This window comes from Ictalurus furcatus, chromosome 15, assembly GCF_023375685.1.
Source record: "Ictalurus furcatus strain D&B chromosome 15, Billie_1.0, whole genome shotgun sequence".
Lineage (NCBI taxonomy): Eukaryota > Metazoa > Chordata > Actinopteri > Siluriformes > Ictaluridae > Ictalurus > Ictalurus furcatus.
In genome coordinates, this window is record NC_071269.1 from 6,666,127 (window position 1) to 6,683,087 (window position 16,961).

At 43.2% G+C, this 16,961-nt stretch overlaps 1 protein-coding gene across 1 annotated transcript; it reads right to left on the bottom strand.

The window, feature by feature from the left end:
• Positions 1–6,569: 6,569 nt before the first annotated feature.
• LOC128619406 (fibronectin type III domain-containing protein 7) lies at positions 6,570–15,350 on the bottom strand. The gene is made up of 15 exons (XM_053643581.1): positions 15,189–15,350; positions 14,744–15,007; positions 14,338–14,598; positions 13,922–14,182; positions 13,422–13,676; positions 13,073–13,333; positions 12,591–12,857; positions 11,188–11,451; positions 10,407–10,667; positions 9,784–10,047; positions 9,364–9,621; positions 7,724–7,978; positions 7,341–7,607; positions 6,713–6,976; positions 6,570–6,598 (listed from the first exon to the last, which is right to left on the bottom strand). The coding sequence occupies exons 2-15, from the start codon at positions 14,937–14,939 to the stop codon at positions 6,570–6,572; spliced, it is 3,363 nt and encodes a 1,120-aa protein (XP_053499556.1). The 5' UTR covers positions 14,940–15,007; positions 15,189–15,350.
• Between the last annotated feature and the right edge of the window lie 1,611 nt (positions 15,351–16,961).

A 16,961-nucleotide genomic window follows, 5' to 3' on the forward strand; every position in this document is an offset into this window, starting at 1 on the left:
GGAGCTGGAAAGAGGGGGAAATCAGGCATGTCAAATTAGGTCAGAGGCAGCAAATCATTAGCAAACTGGCATCTTGATGTAAATAATCATTGTCACACTTTGTACTATATAATCCTACTGTACGTATATGTGTGTGACGATCAGATCAGTTCCCTCACCTGAGCGCACTTGCATGGAGACACTGCTGCCACTAGTGCACACGTCATCCAGAGCGACCACATTAACGTTGTAGGACGTTCCACAGAGCAGCGGTCCAACGGTGCAGGAAGGCAGGCTGGAGTTACAGGAGACGGTTTGAGACCCGTTGATGTTCACAGCATTAGCCCGATATCTTAGTGCTCCACTGGATGACAGCCATGACACAGCTGCTGAGTTAGAGCTGCAGAGCAGGGAGGCCTGAACCCCGGAGGGCACACAGGGGACTGAGGAAGAGGACGGTGAGGGATAGTAAAATAGGAACCATATTAGTGGGTTGATTTTTGGAGTCATGTAACCATTTGAGAATTTTTTTCCAGTGACATTTGCTGATATTGAGCAAAAGCTATTTAAAACAGAGGCACAAGATGATAACTGAAACATGCCGCAATTTGAGAGGCTAAGGTAGCAGGGGTGGAGCCAGGTGGATGGCTTAAACAATAATTTACGGCAGAAAACTGTCAGTACACTGCATGGATAACTGTAAATTTTACCTATTAATTTGAGACATAAATTGAGACATAAAATGAGTATTTGAGTGACAGTTCGGAAAATTGTGATTTCAGAAACTGCAATGACTTTCCATGCAAATACTTCGAAGGGACACGGTGGCTTAGTGGTCAGCACGTTCGCCTCAGACCTCCAGGGTTGGGGATTCGCATGTCCAAAGTGTCCATAGTGTATGATGTGTAAATGTGTATGTGATTGTGCCCTGCCATGGATTGGCACCCTGTTCAGGGTGTACCCCGCCTTGTGCCCCATCTTCCCTGGGATAGGCTCCAGGTTCTCTGGACCCAGTAGGATAAAAGGTATAGAAAATGGATGGATGGATGGATGCAAATACGCTGTAGTGGTATACCTGACTGCAGATTTACTTGAGCAGCGCTGCTGTTACAGTGGCCATCCTGTCCGATTGAAGTGATGTTATAGAGTTGGCCACAGCGCAAATTGGGTAACGAACAGCTCGTGTTGGTGCTGCTACATTGCGTCTGGTATCCGTCAGCTCCCATTGCTTGGACCAGGTAGAATAAAGCACCCTGTCCCGCTTCCCATGACACGAGTCCTGTACTGGTCCCGCAGTCCATGTAGGCTCTGAATCTCTGCAGTTTACATGGAACTGACCAATCACAAGTGAGATTCGGTTTTGAACTGCTACTTGTAATAAACGACATGATAGAAAGAAAATGCTGTGCTATGTAGGTGAGGGCAGTATAACAAAAATATCATATGATATGTACAGATTTTCATGATACAGATCACAATATTTATGCTTACATTATAATTTCTAAAGTTGAAACCCTTGAAACAACTGTACACTAATGGCTGTAGTCCTCTTGGTCTCATAATGCTTCCTTAGAATTACTGCAGACCACCTTAAAATAAGTGCAGTCTTATTGATCTCGAAATACTACCTTAAAATATATATATATATATATATATATATATATATATATATATATATATATATATATATATATATATATCTCACAATACCCCCTTAAAATAACTTTAGTCTTATTTATCTTACTATACGACCTTAAAATGACAAAAGTCTTATTTATATCACAATCACAATTAAAATGACTCTTTTTTAAAAATCTTACAACACCACATAATAATGGTTGCAGTCTTCTCTACTTCACAATCTACCTTAAGACGGTTGTCATCTCACCATGCTAGAAAAATGGCAGTGCTTGGCACCCAAACAGCTCTTTGCTACTTTGAGTAATAATGCAATTACTCAATGTTTTAGAATTACTGACAATTTAGAAGCACATGATACTCTAAAAAAAATGGGCATGCCCTAATTTATGTCATAATTATATCATGTTGTCATATCACCCCAATTTAGCACTAGCACTACTTTCAGTTCTCGTATGATCCATCCAGTTGAAGATCAAAACCAGAAAGAAAGCATTCTCATAACTTATTATAGGCATGTGTGTTGTACCTGTGTTCAGCTGAACACTGCTGCTGTACATGCTGGTGCACGTGCTGTCAGAAGCCGAGACTGTGAAGCTGTAGGTCAGTCCACACAGCAACCCGGTGAACACACACGTTGTGCTGCTGCTGTTGCACAATGATGGATAACCTCCATTTCCCTGAGCAAGTGCTCTGTAGGAAATAGCCCCACTGCTGGGCTGCCAGGCCATGGTGACAGAACCAGACACACAGTCTAAAGTGAGGTTCAGGGGGACAGGAGGACATGGCACTGTGGGAAAAAACAGTGAAAGAGAGAGATTTATATTAAACATTTCCCGTGAACATTTAACACGCACATGCTTGATTAGTAAACTGTGATCTCTGTATTACCTGATGCAACCTGCAGGGCGGTGCTCTGATTGCTGCTGCATTGACCGTTTGATGCTGTCACAGTTATGCTGTATATCTGAGCACATGCCAGTTGGCTCAGATAACAGCTAGTGGTGTTTGTGATGCAGGATGAGTTTTGTCCACCTGGAGCTCTTGCAACAGCAGTGTAAGAGACGGCGCCCATGACAGAAGTCCAGCTCAATGAGAACGAGCTGGAGTTACAGTTCAGGTACACTGAGACATTACCAGGTGTGCACACGGCTGAATATGGAAGGAGTCAGGACATAAATTCGTTAATCATTCATCTTGCAGACTATCTGAAGATATTCAAATAATGCGTACACCACTAGGAAAATAAAATGTAAACATTTCCTTAAAATGTTGTGCTACGGCATTCGTCAAAAACTTATACTTATAAACCCTTTCTCTTTTGAGCTATCCTTCATCATGTCATGAAGCATTAACAACCCTGTCAAAATACTCTGTTTGTGTACATAATATATTGATTATTGACTAATCATATAGTATAGTGGCTGTAGACCTCTCTGACACATAATGCGTCCTTAAAATGACTGTAGTCTTATTTGTTTTTAAAAAAACTTCCTTAGCCAGTTGTTGTCTCTATCTCACTATAACATCTTAAGACGACTTACCTATATCTCTTATTACCAGCTTAAAATGGCTGTGGTCTCTTTCTTACAATACCACCTTAAATACAACCTTCAGATGGCTCTAAATTCTCTGACAATACCACCTTAAATACCACCGTTAGATGACTAAAATTCTCTGACAATACCACCTTAAATACCACCTTTAGATAGTTATAAATTCTATGACACCACCATAAATACCACCTTTAGATAGCTATAAATTCTTTGACTATACCACCTTAAATACCACCTTTTACGACCACGGCTCAATGGCACCTTAAGATGTTATCTCTATCTCAGCCTTAAGCTGTCTGTAGTCTCTATCTCACAATACCACCTTAATGTGCACATAGACTCTATCTCATAAACCACCTTAATGTGCACATAGACTCTATCTTACAATACCACCTTAAAATGGTTGTTCTTCTATTTATCTGACAATACCACCTTAAAATCGTTGTAGTTTCTACCTCACAATTCCAGATGGCTTGAACCTTTCTCATACCTGAACGGAAGTCCACTGCCAGACTCGGTAAACTCGAGCACTCATTCCCAATGGACACCACCTGGACCGTATATACCGCCCCACAGGTGAGAGCCTTCAGAACGCAGTACGTGTTGACACCAGAGCTATTACAGGAAGCATAGTCATTGTATCTGCTTGTAGCGATGGCACGGTAGGACACTGCACCACGGCTGGCATTCCATGACACACGCGCTTCATTTTTGATGCAGTCCATCACTACGGAGACACCGTCTGGGACACAGGGAGCTAGATGCAGAAAATAAACATGAGGTGGGTTCAGAAAGCTTGAGCTTTGGAGAAAATGAATAAATACCTGCGTCTCTGTAGCTTAATATGGCATTAAATATGATGTGTACTTGAAAGATCTTCAAATGCTCGACCCCTGAGCAATATTCACAATGGCTTACAGTAATCGACATGTGTCTTACCTGTGTTGAGGTATGTCTGCCCGCTGGGTTTTGAATTGCACAGGAGACGGGACGCAGTTACACTGATGTTGTATTTCTGACCACATTGCAGCGTTGCAATGCCACAGCTAGTAGTCGAGGACATGCATGTTGTGACCATGCCATCCAGGCCCACTGCGTTGGCCGTATAGTGATCAGAAGTGTTAGATATGCCCCAGGTGAATGTAGCGATGTTGGAAAGACAGTCCACAGAAGTGGAGACAGCAGTGGGGGGACATGGATCTGCAGGAGGACACAAGTTAAGTTAATAACTCCGTTACACACCTTTCAAGTCCTTGTGTTTGACCAATTAGTGGCTTTCAATACAAAAAGCTCCACCATAATAATTCCTGGGGTGCCAAAAGATGGCCAAATTTAGAGCAGGAACTAAATGGAATCCCATAACTACAGCCATGAAACTAAACCCTGGTTCGTCTGATGAAAACAGGTGTAAGAACACCATTATTCCATTCCGTATCAAGCAGAAAAAAAATATTTTGCGCCCCTTGTCTCTTTGTATCCATTTTCCAAGTTATAATTGTACAAAATTTGAGTCCTTGTCAAATCTATATGCTCTCAACACACCTAAACCAGGCAATTAAATCCCCTGAACGCCTGGCACACCTGAGGTGGCACCTGGGAGAGAGCAAAAATGTGGACAGATCTGGGGTACCCAGGGGCTAGTTTGGCAAATCTTGGTCTATTGATGTCTATGGCCATATATATATATATATATGTGTGTGTGTATGCACACCTGTCTGCAGGACGGAGGTGTTGCTCGGGCTGCTCCTGCACCCTTGCCCCACACTTGACACCTTGAAATAGTACTTCTGTCCACACTGGAGCTCTGAGACCTGAGCACTGGTGTTATTGGTGGTTAGCGCCAACTGTTGGCTGATGTTGTTTTCAACAGTCATCACGTATGTCTGAGCGGCCCGGCTGGATTGCCAGGTCAGAGACGCGACCCTCAGGCCACAGTCCATAGTGGCACTTAAATTCTGGGGTATACATGGAGCTACACAGGACAACCAAACATTTGATTAGAACAATCCTGATAGTGACACCACCCAATTGTCATTAATATTCATAAAGCAGACCTTTGATATTTATTGATATTCATACGCTTCCCTTCACTGTGATCTCATTAGGCTTATAGCTACAGTGTAAAGGCTTCAGCATAGTTCATGCAGAGAAGATGTTTGGCAGACTACCACAAACAACATGATTTAATTGTTGAGCAAACGGAAGTCATGTGGAAGTTGTGGCGTAAACACGGCAGCTAGGCAAACTCCTCAAACAATCACACTATGCAGCCAAGTCTGTGGTTGGCTGTTCTACCCAAGGCATACCCGAGTCGATTCCGTCCAAGATGGGTGACTCTGGGAAGCAGTAATATTCTTCTTCTTCTATTTTATTATTTTATTAGTGTCATCTGCAGGAGTGAAGGACACAACAGCCAATACAAAACTGCAGAGAGTATGTAAACTTGTTAAGGTGTATTTTTTCTCTTCCTACAACTCACACAAACATCATCTCCTTATTAAGTATGCTGAAGCTCTTACAGATGGTTGGACGTTGTCTCACCCATGCGGATGGTGGTGTTGTCACTAGGGGTGCTGCTGCATTGCAGGTTGCTGGCGATGACACGGACTACATAGGTCTCTCCACACAACAGGTCACTCCAGGTACATACTGTTGTATTGGTGGTGCACATGTGGGTGTGGCCTAATGTCTGTCCCTGAGCAACTGCAGTATAATTTACTGCCCCATCACTTCCAGCCCAGCTGACAGAGGCAGTACTGTCCTCACACTGAATGAACGTCTGCACACCAGTCGGCACACATGGGGCTACAGAGAAAGGGTTAAAGAGGTTTTTTTGTTTTTTTTTACTGGAGCAATACATTAAGGATTTCCTAAAAACAGTCTCACCCTTGCATCAGTAAATAATCTCACTTGGATACTGTAAATCTGTATCTAAAACCTGCTAATGTAATCACAAAAGGTTGTCTTGTGCTCATCTCGTTAAGGATGAAATTTACACAAAGGTTTTGGTTGAGACGGATTTCCATTATTTGTTACATACATTAGCCTGATCATTACATTTCAGAGTAGAAAATTGTACATGGAGAGATATAATATGCACAAGGCAGTCATGACAGTACCGGTTGAAAACTTGGTAGTGGTGCTTGTGAGGCTGTGACACTGATCATTCTGCCCCAACACACTGAAACTGTAGCTCTGGCCACAGGGAACCGCCGTATGCATATTGGACACTGGGCTCTGGAAGGAGCCGGTGTAGCCCAGGTTTCCTGTGACTGAGATGGTGTAAAGGAGCGCACCAGAGGCATTGGACCAGTTCAACTGGAGTGTATTGGTGGTGCATGAACCGGTCACGGTGAGGTTCTGTACCTGGCAGGGTTCTGAACAAAGGTTAGATGATTAAATCCCCTTGATGGACTTAAGCCATGCTTAAATATAATGTGAAGACAAGAATGAGAACAAGCAAAATATAAACAGAGTGTCAGAAAAGGAAAAAAGAATGTAGTCAAGAGAGAAAGAGAGAGAGAAAGAGAAAGAGAGACCTGTAGTGATGTTGACAGGTGCGCTGAAATCACTCCAGCACTGTCTGGTGTAAGCTCTAACCCGCAGGGAGTACTGCACTCCGCACTGCAGCCCACTGAAGCTGCAGCTGTCTGCACTCGAGTTACACACTACAGCGGCTACTCCAGGTGTGAAAGTGGCGCTACCCAAGTAGTACAGGACTCCCGGTCTCTTTTCCCAGGTCAGCACGGCCGTACGAGTGCCACACTGCAGGTTCGCTGCCACATAACGGGGCACGCAGGGTCCTAGAGGTCGAGGGCAGTCTTATTAACATTATATACAGTATAGACTTCTTGATTTTGATCAGTAAGAAGGTGTTGATTGTGTGTGTGTTGAAGGTGTTGATGATTCTTTAACATTAAATATGACTATAAATGGAAAAAAAAGTAAACATCTTCAATGATTGAAAAGTTTTTTAATACAATTTTTGCAATTGTATAAGAAGAAAAGACACAACTGTTATTGGAAAATAATCAACTTCAGGGTAATAACAGTAACCCTGCATTCGATGGGGGTTCCTTCCCACCATGCTGTCCTACCATTGATTATTTTCCTATAACAGCACACTTCCAAGTGTTTTATTCCTGACTTAAGCTGGTTAAGACTCACGGCTTTGGAAGGTGATGTTGGTTTCCAGGCTAGCAGAACCCGCACTGCTGAAGGCTGTCAGGCTGAGACTGTACGTCTGCCCACACTTCAGGTACGTAATATTACAGCTGTTCTGCACTGTGACACATTTTAATTGGTCCGAACTGTTGCTAGTAGCAGTGAGTTCATAGGACGTTGCTCCTGTACTCAAGGCCCAGCTGACGGGTGCTGAATCATTTGCACACTGCACTGCTACTGCAAAACTGCTTGGGTCCGGCAGGCAGGGGACTGGACATAATGAAATGTCAGCTAATCAGTAACTTGAGGAGCAACAACGGACACGTTTTGTTTTATTAAAAATGTTTCTTCAAACATTTTATACGAATATACATCTTGTCACTAACCTGTAGTGAGCAGAGCCCCTTCACTCCTCGAGCTGTTGAGGCTGGTGCCGATGGCTATGACATGGGTGACGTAAACCGTCCCACACAGCAATCCTGGCACGCTGCATGAGGTCTTGGTGGTCTGGCAGTAAAGGGTGTCCCCCTGCTGTCCCTCGAGCACGACCATGTATCCCACAGCCCCGAAACTCGACTCCCATGTCACCTCACTGTGGTCACTCATCAATCGGGTTGACAGGATGACAGGAGGACAGGGCTCTGCAAAACACATTGTGTGTTTCTGTTTAGTCAGGCTGAATTTGAGATCTCTAATTATAACTGATCAATTTTAAGAGGTTGAGCAATAAAATTTTGACCTTTTTGTTAGGTGATATCATGGAAAAATTGGGCAATACAGTGTGTGACAAAATGTTGTTGTTTTTTTAAGTATAAAGTCTATTTAAGTAGAACATTCTAACTTTACAATCTCGTTTTGTGTATATTAGGTATAAAGGTAAACATTTACAACATTCATAACTCACTTTTAATTATTAACCATCCATCCATCCATCCATCCTCTCCATCCTCCTTCCTTCCTTCCTTTCTTTAAAATTTACTTACCATACTGCTTTATTCTCTTTACAGTGCCTTGCAAAAATATTCAACCCCCTTAAAAGTCATCAGATTCATCTAGGTTACAAATTACACTTCCAGAGATTGTTCCAGTCAGTATTTCTATTGCAAACCACTATGCTATCATAGTAAATGCTCTTATAGTTTTCTTTTATATGTAAGCACATCTTTAAAAAACAAAAAAACAATAACTAAAAAGTGCTGATTGCATATATTCTGTATGTATAACTCCTTCAGACTAGTACTTGATAGAACCAATTTTTACTGCAATAACTGCATATTGCTTGGGCGTGATTTTCACTCATTCCTACTGGCAGATTTGCTCCAGGTTCTTCAGGTTCATTGGCTGTTGTTTGCTGACTGCAATTTTCAAACAGTGCCACAGATTCTCGATGGGATTCAGAACTTTACTTTGACTTGGTCACTGTAGAACATTCAACTTTTTGTTTTTAATCACTCTTGGGGTGCTTTCGCCTTGAGGTTAGGACCATTGTCCTATTGCAGTTTTTTTTTGTTTGTTTTTTTAGCATACTGAAGCAGATTCTATTGTAATATTCCCCCATTTCTTTTGCACCATTCAGTCTCCCTTCAATTTTGACAAGAATCCCAGGTTCTGAGCATCCTTAGAGCATGATGCTGCCACCAGCCTATTTCACTGTAAGTATGGTGTTAATTAAAGTATGGCCAGTGTTAGGTTTGAACTGCACATAGATAGATAGATAGATAGATCAATCGCTCTATGGTCTGGTGCACCTTTACTCCACTCCCAGTCACTGTTCTCTGCAACTCCTTCGGAGTGACTGTTGGTCTTGCTGTGACTTCCCTCACCTCTGTCTTGTTTTGTTTTTGAGTTTTGAGTAATGGCCTTGTATAGGTAGTGCTTGGGTGGTGTGATGCAGCTTTCACTTCTTCACTACTGATCAAACAGTGCTTACAGGCATGTCCAACTACTTAGATATAATTTTACAGTTAGCAGTTAGCTCTTTTTGCATTCTAATCTGTCTAATATGAGTTGGTTGGCTCTCTCTCACCTGTGTTTAGTGTAAGAGAGTTGGACTTGACACCATCCTGGTAGAGGTCGCTGTAGGCTGTCAGAGAGATGTTGTAGATCTGGCTGCAGTTGAGATTGTAGAGTGCACACGAGGTGTCACGGGTCGAGCAGGATTTCTGGAAGCCCTGCTGTGACACGGCCCGAGCGATATAGCTGTCAGCGCCTCGGGTCATTTCCCACATGAGCAGAGCAACAGGTGGCAGGTAGCTCACACTCACCAGCACCGGAACACATGGCCCTGAGATTACAAGAGAAATGTTTTATGATTTCTAATTTGCATAGCCATTATTACAGTGGGGAAAAAAAGCTGTGTTTCGTGCTGTAACAGCTGAAGAATAAGTTCTAACAATTTATACGTGAATACGAACAGTATAATTATTTAGAAGGGGTAAAACGTCACCTGTCTGAAGGTATTGACCCATGGAGGCGGAGCTATTGCAGACGCTTCCCTTAGCCTGCACCGTGACATTGTACTTGTCTCCACACAACAGATTGATCAGGTTGCAGTTCGTCTGATTAGTGTCACAGGAGACATTGGTTACTGAAATGCTGCTCACCGCCAAGGCCTTGTACCTCAATGCACCGGCACTTAAATACCACGAGAGCACGGCCGTGCCGGTCAGAATGTCCATCTGAGCCCGGAGATTACTGGGAGCACATGGAACTGCGAGAGAGCAGACAAAAATGGAGACGATAATTAATCAAGAGAGATTGGAGTTACTTGGTGACAAAGCATACTGTTAAATGTGCATTAGATAAGGTTTGTTTAAATAGGTGTTACTCATTGATCCCCCATTCCCAACCATGTACACCAAGTCCGCTCCCCAAAACAGTGGCTTATGGTGGTTCAACTAGAGTTAGCACGCCAACTAAAATTACCATTAGCAAGGACTGTCATGACATCACTTTTATGTGTTTTGTTCCTCTTATACAACATCAATTGCATCAACAATTGTCTTTTTTAGAATTTGTTGAACAACATGGTTACTTTTCATCCATTTGGTGTGTGGGTGTGTTTATTACCTGATTCTGTGTCTTGGATGTTGCTGGGCTGGCTGCTGCAGTACGTGTCAGAGGCGACCACGCTTGCATGGTAGATATTTCCACATGCCAGGCCACTAATGGTGCAGCGGTCAGAAAGGGTCTGGCAGTTAGTGGAGTGCCGAGAGCTGTCCATGACCGTTGCTGTGTAAAATTGTGCCCCCAAGCTCTTGTTCCAGGACACGGTCAAGTTGCGGGCATTGCAATCCAAATTCAGCATGACGTTTTGAGGAACACACGGTACTAAAGCAGAGAAAAATATAGAATTTCTGAGTAGTTTTATTACAGGACATCAAGAAGCTGAGAGTAGTAAGGGTTGTGTGGCTGTCAGTCCCACTGAAGGGGGCATGGCTTCAATATCTCTCAGTTCAATTGAAGAAGGCATGGACTTTCTACCGGTTGGTCCTAATGAAGAGGTGTAGCCTCTGTGCATCTCTGTATCAAAGAAGGAGGTGTGGTCTCTCTAATTGTCGATCCTAGTTAAGGGGTGTGGCTTCTGTGCATGTCAGTCTCAGTGAATGAGGTTTGGCTTCTATACCTGACACTCCTAGCAAAGGAGGCATGGCTTGGGTGCCATTCAGTCTTATTGACTGAGTATGTTTATATAATTTAAACAAAAAAAAAAAAGACTTAAGGTGATTAGATCTTAAAGGTTAGTTTGTTTACGTAGTTGTGAGGGAGATGAAAAATACACTGTCATTTCCATGAATCTTTTGAGCAAGTTTAACAAGTGGGTCTGGTGGGATGCTAGGACTCTTCTCACCTGTCTTGATGAGTGTTGGAGGACTCGGCAGGCTAAGGCAGGAGCTGTGTTGCGCCACCACAGTGGCCATGTACTGCAGGCCACACACTAGGCCTCTGAGGTCGCAAGATCCGTCAAAGCCATTGCAGCTGTCTATGAAAGTTCCATTCATGCCTACTGCATTTACTGTATAGAGCTGACCGCCCGCGCTGTTCATCCACCTCACACTCGCCACGTTATCAGTGCAGCTCACAGTGGCATTGGGGCGTGGTGGCTGGCACGGTGCTGCATATGCAAAAAAAAAAACATGATTAGGACAATGAGAAACCGGAAACATTCATAGTAACACTTGATATATTACAATATAGGATATACTGTGTAACATGGAAAGGATATAGCAGATTATACCACAGAATTCTTAAATATGGTTGGTCGGAAGGTGTTTCTATAACAGCAGCTCTGACAGTAGCGCAGCAATAAATGACAGGTTTATATTAATATGCTAATTCTCCTTCTAATATGATGCAATATGTTCCTATAGTAACAATTTACACAGGGACTTATATTGAGGATGCGCTACATAATCTATGCCTAATAATATGCTATTTAAATGTGTTATTTAACAAATTTGCAGTTGTTTTGGGCGTGGCCGTGTTTGTGATGTCACACTCTACAGTAGTGCTTAACAACTCATATGAAAGTAGATACTCTGGGCTTTAAGAATTTGCAGATTTTCTTAAGTATTTCTTTCTTTTTTACCTATCCTACTAGGTTTAAATATTTTACTTTGACTGTGGCAGTTGTATACGGTGTTTTACTATCAATACCTGTGTTATTGTGGAGATGTGTGAATTGTTTACCCAGCAGCAGGCTCACACCCCTTGCATTTCCCATCCCCCTGCTCACCAGCAGCTAAACACAGAGTCATGATACTCTACACACAGAAACCCAACAGCGTCCTGATTCATTTTATAACAGACTCGCGGTGATAATTCGTTTGTTTATACTGATTGAAAATGCCCAATAAGTCGATTTCCATTTCGACGGGTGAATGGAAGACCAGCGTACTGTGAGAAAGGAAGTGTCAGCACTTTGTAACAATCAGTAAATGCCATTACTGTAGTTTCTTGGTAAAATGACAAGCTTGGCAAGTTTTTTCTGTCTTATTAACTTTAAGAGAGAAAAAAGAGAATCTGGAGAGGGAACAAGTGATAGCTAGCATACGTACATGACATGTGAGTGACAAAAATATAATGTGTTATTTACTAATAAATAATGAAGTGTTTTATTACTTACATATTGTATATTAATTTTGCTAGACATCAAAAACATTTTAGTCAGTTTTTGATGCATCCTTTGTAATGTATAGAAAGTGGTTGGTGCATGATAGAGGAGAAGTGTAGATGTCTGTGCGAGGGTGTTACCTGTCTGTACCGTTATGGCCTTGCTCTGCGAGCTATTACAGGTTCGTCCTGCTGCAGTGACAGTCACCATGTACGACTGACCACAGGGAAGGGATGTTACATTACAGGAAGTGCTACCATTAAGAGTAGTGCAGCAGGGAGCCATGCCCCCGGGCAGCTCAAGCGTGGCTGTGTATGCGAGAGCTCCAACACTGCGCAACCACTGCACACTTACTGTCCCAGTGTTACAAACTACCGACACGTTCACACCCTCAGGAGCACATGGTACTAAAGAAAAAGAGAATAATATATAGGCACTACTGTGAAAATATATGTATACACATAAGTACATGCATCAGTAATAGTATATATTTTTAAATATATCCAGTTCTACAGATAAAACCAGCTGTAATCTGATATACAGTAACTCTCATTCTCCTTTTTGTCTCTCTCTCTCTCTCTCTCTCTCTCTCTCTCTTTCTTCTCCTCTCCGTATCTCTTACCTGTCTCGGACTGCATGGTGTTGCTGACTCCACTGCTGCACTGTGCATTGTTGGCTGTGAGGCTGAAACTGTAATTCCTCCCACATTGTAACCCAGGGATGGGACACATGCTGCCACTAGAGTTGCACTGATACTGGCGTCCATCACTGTCCTTTGCCACAGCAGTGTAAGACTCTGCCCCCGCAGATGTGTTCCACAACACCCAGGCTGAGTTGGACAGGCAGTCCATCTCCACGCTCTTCAAGGTTGGGACACATGGTGCTACACATACAGAAGCGCAAACGTACTGCATGAAAAAACTGTCATTCATTAACAGTGAGTTTTTACTAACATTGAAATCCACACTGACCTGCTTGGATAATTTTATAAGGCGAACTGACACCATTGCAGCCGTTTTGACTCGGTATAACAGAAATGTTGTAGGTTCTGCCACATGGCACACTGATGCTGCAGAACGTGTTTGTGGTGTTGCACATGTAATAGCCATTGGAAGAAACGGCCTGTGCCATGTAGCTGACACCGGCCATGCTGGAGGACCAGTTCACTGAGATAATGTTGGATGTGCAGCTTATATTTGCACTGATGGCCTGAGGAGGACATGGGGCTGGAGACACACACCACAGTCAACTTACAGAGGTGCTACACTCTGGACTATGTGCACATGGTAAAGTGCAACAACTGCAAAGACACAGACTCCTTTTCCCATAAAATATCAATGAAGATCAGTAATGTATGTCGCTATCTAAAATACAAACACTGAGAAGAGACATTCTAGGAGAATTTGCACCCTAAGCCAGCAGAAGTATCCTCACTGAAGAAGGAGTACCGTAATCATGGCTGTATATTCACCTGAGATGGCACTTTGTACAGAACTGCGGCTGCTGTTGCACTTATCGTTCTGGGCCACCACCGACACGTTGTACGTCAGGCCGCAGAGAATGTTGGGAACTGTAAAGAAAGGCTTGTCTGTAACAGGAAACATTGCTTGACCAGCACTGGTCTGCACCACGGCTCTGTAGAGTGTGGCTTCACCGCTCTGCTGCCAGGTAACGTTAAGCACCGTTGATTGACACGCCAATATCACCTGGATGTTCTGAGGCACGCAGGGAGCTGTATTTATGAGGTCAAATAGAGGTCAAGTTAATGAATCAGTCCTCAAGAATGTGGTCATAAATATTCTGAGTTGAATGAGACACATTCATGATTTGAGAAAGTAGGTGCTATCTCAAAAACCCTGGTAGAGTGAAGAGGGTGACCTATCTCACCGGTTTTGACAATCTGGCTCTGGCTCTTTGGTCCTATACACGTTCCAACCACTCCTGACACATAAACCTCATATGTCTGTCCACACTGGAGTCCAGGAATGTCACATGTTGTCCAGTTGCTGCTGCAATTGAATCTTTGTCCCCCACTGCTCTGAGCAACAGCCAGGTAAGAGACGGAACCAGGAGAGATCTGCCAGGAGACGGACATAACTTTTGACTCGCAAGGAATCTGGACAGACACCTGATTTGGGGGACATGGGCCTGCAATAATAGGAATAGAAGAAGAGGTTTTATACATAAAAAGTTTGTATAAAAAAAGTGCAGAAGTGTGATCTCTTGCACTAAAAAAAGAAGGTAAAAGTGTTGAATATTGATATTTAATTTTGATATTTTAAGGACTTGTTACCTGAGGTAATGGACACCCAATCCTTGGCAGGGCTAGAGCAGGTGTACCCTTGACCACTGACGCTAATCTGGTAAGTCTGTGCGCATTGCAAGTTAGTCACATTACAGGAAACTCCCGTTGTGCTGCAAGTCACATGGTCAACCACAGCCGAAGCATTAGCAGAGACATTGTAATATAGAATGCGATAACCCGGCATCCATGAAACAAGAGCAGAGTTACTGCTGCAGTCCAATAAGACACGAGGACTTGAGTGAGGACATGCCCCTAGATTGAGAGTCAATAAGAAAGAAAAAGAGCTAAATATCCCTCTGTCATCTCAATATATAATCCAACCATCTTTCCTCAAAGCACACATATTCTTAGTCTTCTAAATAAGAGGAAAAACAAATTCACAGAAACTGCTGAGAAATTTTTTACTTTGTTGCCCAATTTTCATAGTCACTACCTGTTGACACGGTGAAAGGTTGGCTGGGCTGAGACCTGCAACCACCATGCTCTGCAACAACTGTGATGTTGTAGTCCTGACCACAGCGGAGATCACTGATATCGCAGCCGGTGTCTATGGTGCTGCAGTTGGACTTGTATCCTTGACTACTCACTGCGTACACCACGTAACTGTCAGCTCCACGGGCTGTGTCCCAAGTTACTGAGATGATCGAAGTGTCACAATTGTAGCGTGCTATGACATTGGTAGGGATGCAAGGAGCTGAAAGAGACAAAGTAGTGGGTTAAGAAGTAACAGTCTCACTCTCTCACAAGGTATCTCTGTCTCTCAACTGTTTGCAACTATCACTTTCTCTCACCTTTTGTCAGGTATCACTGTGTCTCACCATATTATAAGCAACTCTGCCTCTCACATGTATCCAGGTATCCCTGTCTGTCACGTTTGAACAGGTTTCCATATCTCTTACCTTTGTGCAGGTATCTCTGTCTCTGACAATTGTATAAGCAACTCTATCTCTCACCTGTATCCAGGTACAGTACCTCTATCTCTCACCTATGTCTCTCAAATGTGTAAAGATATCTCTATGTCTCACCTGTGTACGGATATCCCTGCCTCACACCTTTGCGTAGGTATTTCTATTTGTCACCTGTGTGCAAGTATATCTATGTCTCACCTGTGTGCAGTAGTTAATAGTTAATTCTCACCTCTGTGAGGTACCCCTGTCTCTTAACTGTGTGCGGGTACCTTTGTGTCTTTCCTTTGGGCAGGTATCTCGATCTCTCACCTGTGTATCACTGCCTCTCACCACTGTATAAGCAACTCTGAGTCTCATGTTTGTAGGTATCTATCTGTCTTTCAACTCTGAACATGTATCCCTATCTCTCACTAGTGGGCAGGTACCTCTGTCTCTTACCTGTATGTAGGTATCACTGTCTCACCTTTGAGAAGGTATCACTGTCTGTTACCACTGCATAAATAATATTGTCTTTCACCTGTGGGGGAAGGTATTTCTATCTCTCACCTGTTTACCTGTATTGACCTTACCTGTGCTGAGATCCACAGAGGTGCTAGGTTGGCTGGTACAATTTTGCATAAGCCCGGTAACAGTGATTGTGTATGTCTCTCCGCAGTGAAACTGGGTGAAAGTGCAGTATGAAGCTCCAGTGCCACAGACCACTTCTCCACCTGTGTTATTCACTGCCAACACACTGAATGACTGGTCCACCCCAGTGGTGTTCCACCATACTGTGGCAATGCTAGTATTGCACTGTAGAGAAACTGACAGGTTCTCTGCTTTACAGGGGGCTGATGGGAAAGAATAAGAGGAGCCCTTAATCATACATACTATTTTAATGACATTAAAGGTGACCACTTTCTGTCTTTCTCTGGATTCAACACACCTACAGCGTATCTATGCATCTCTGCAAGTCTGTACCTGTTTGCACTTGGAGGTCAGAACCCTGGATGCTGCACCTAATGCTGGAGGTGGTCACAGCAATGCCATATTTGCGTCCACATCTTAAGCTCTGGATGGTACAGGAAGTGCTATTGGTGTTACAGGAAGTGCGTGTGCCATCAGTGCCAATAGCCAGTGCAGTGTAATTTTTGTTTCCAGTAACAGCAGCCCACTGCACTGCCAATGAATTGGCACTACAGTCAAGCCGAGTCTGTACATTACTGATCAGACATGGTGCTGCAGAGATGGAGAGGGGAAGAAATAAGGGACAGATGAGAAAAGAAAGAGCGCAAATATGTTGACAGCTTTATTTAAAA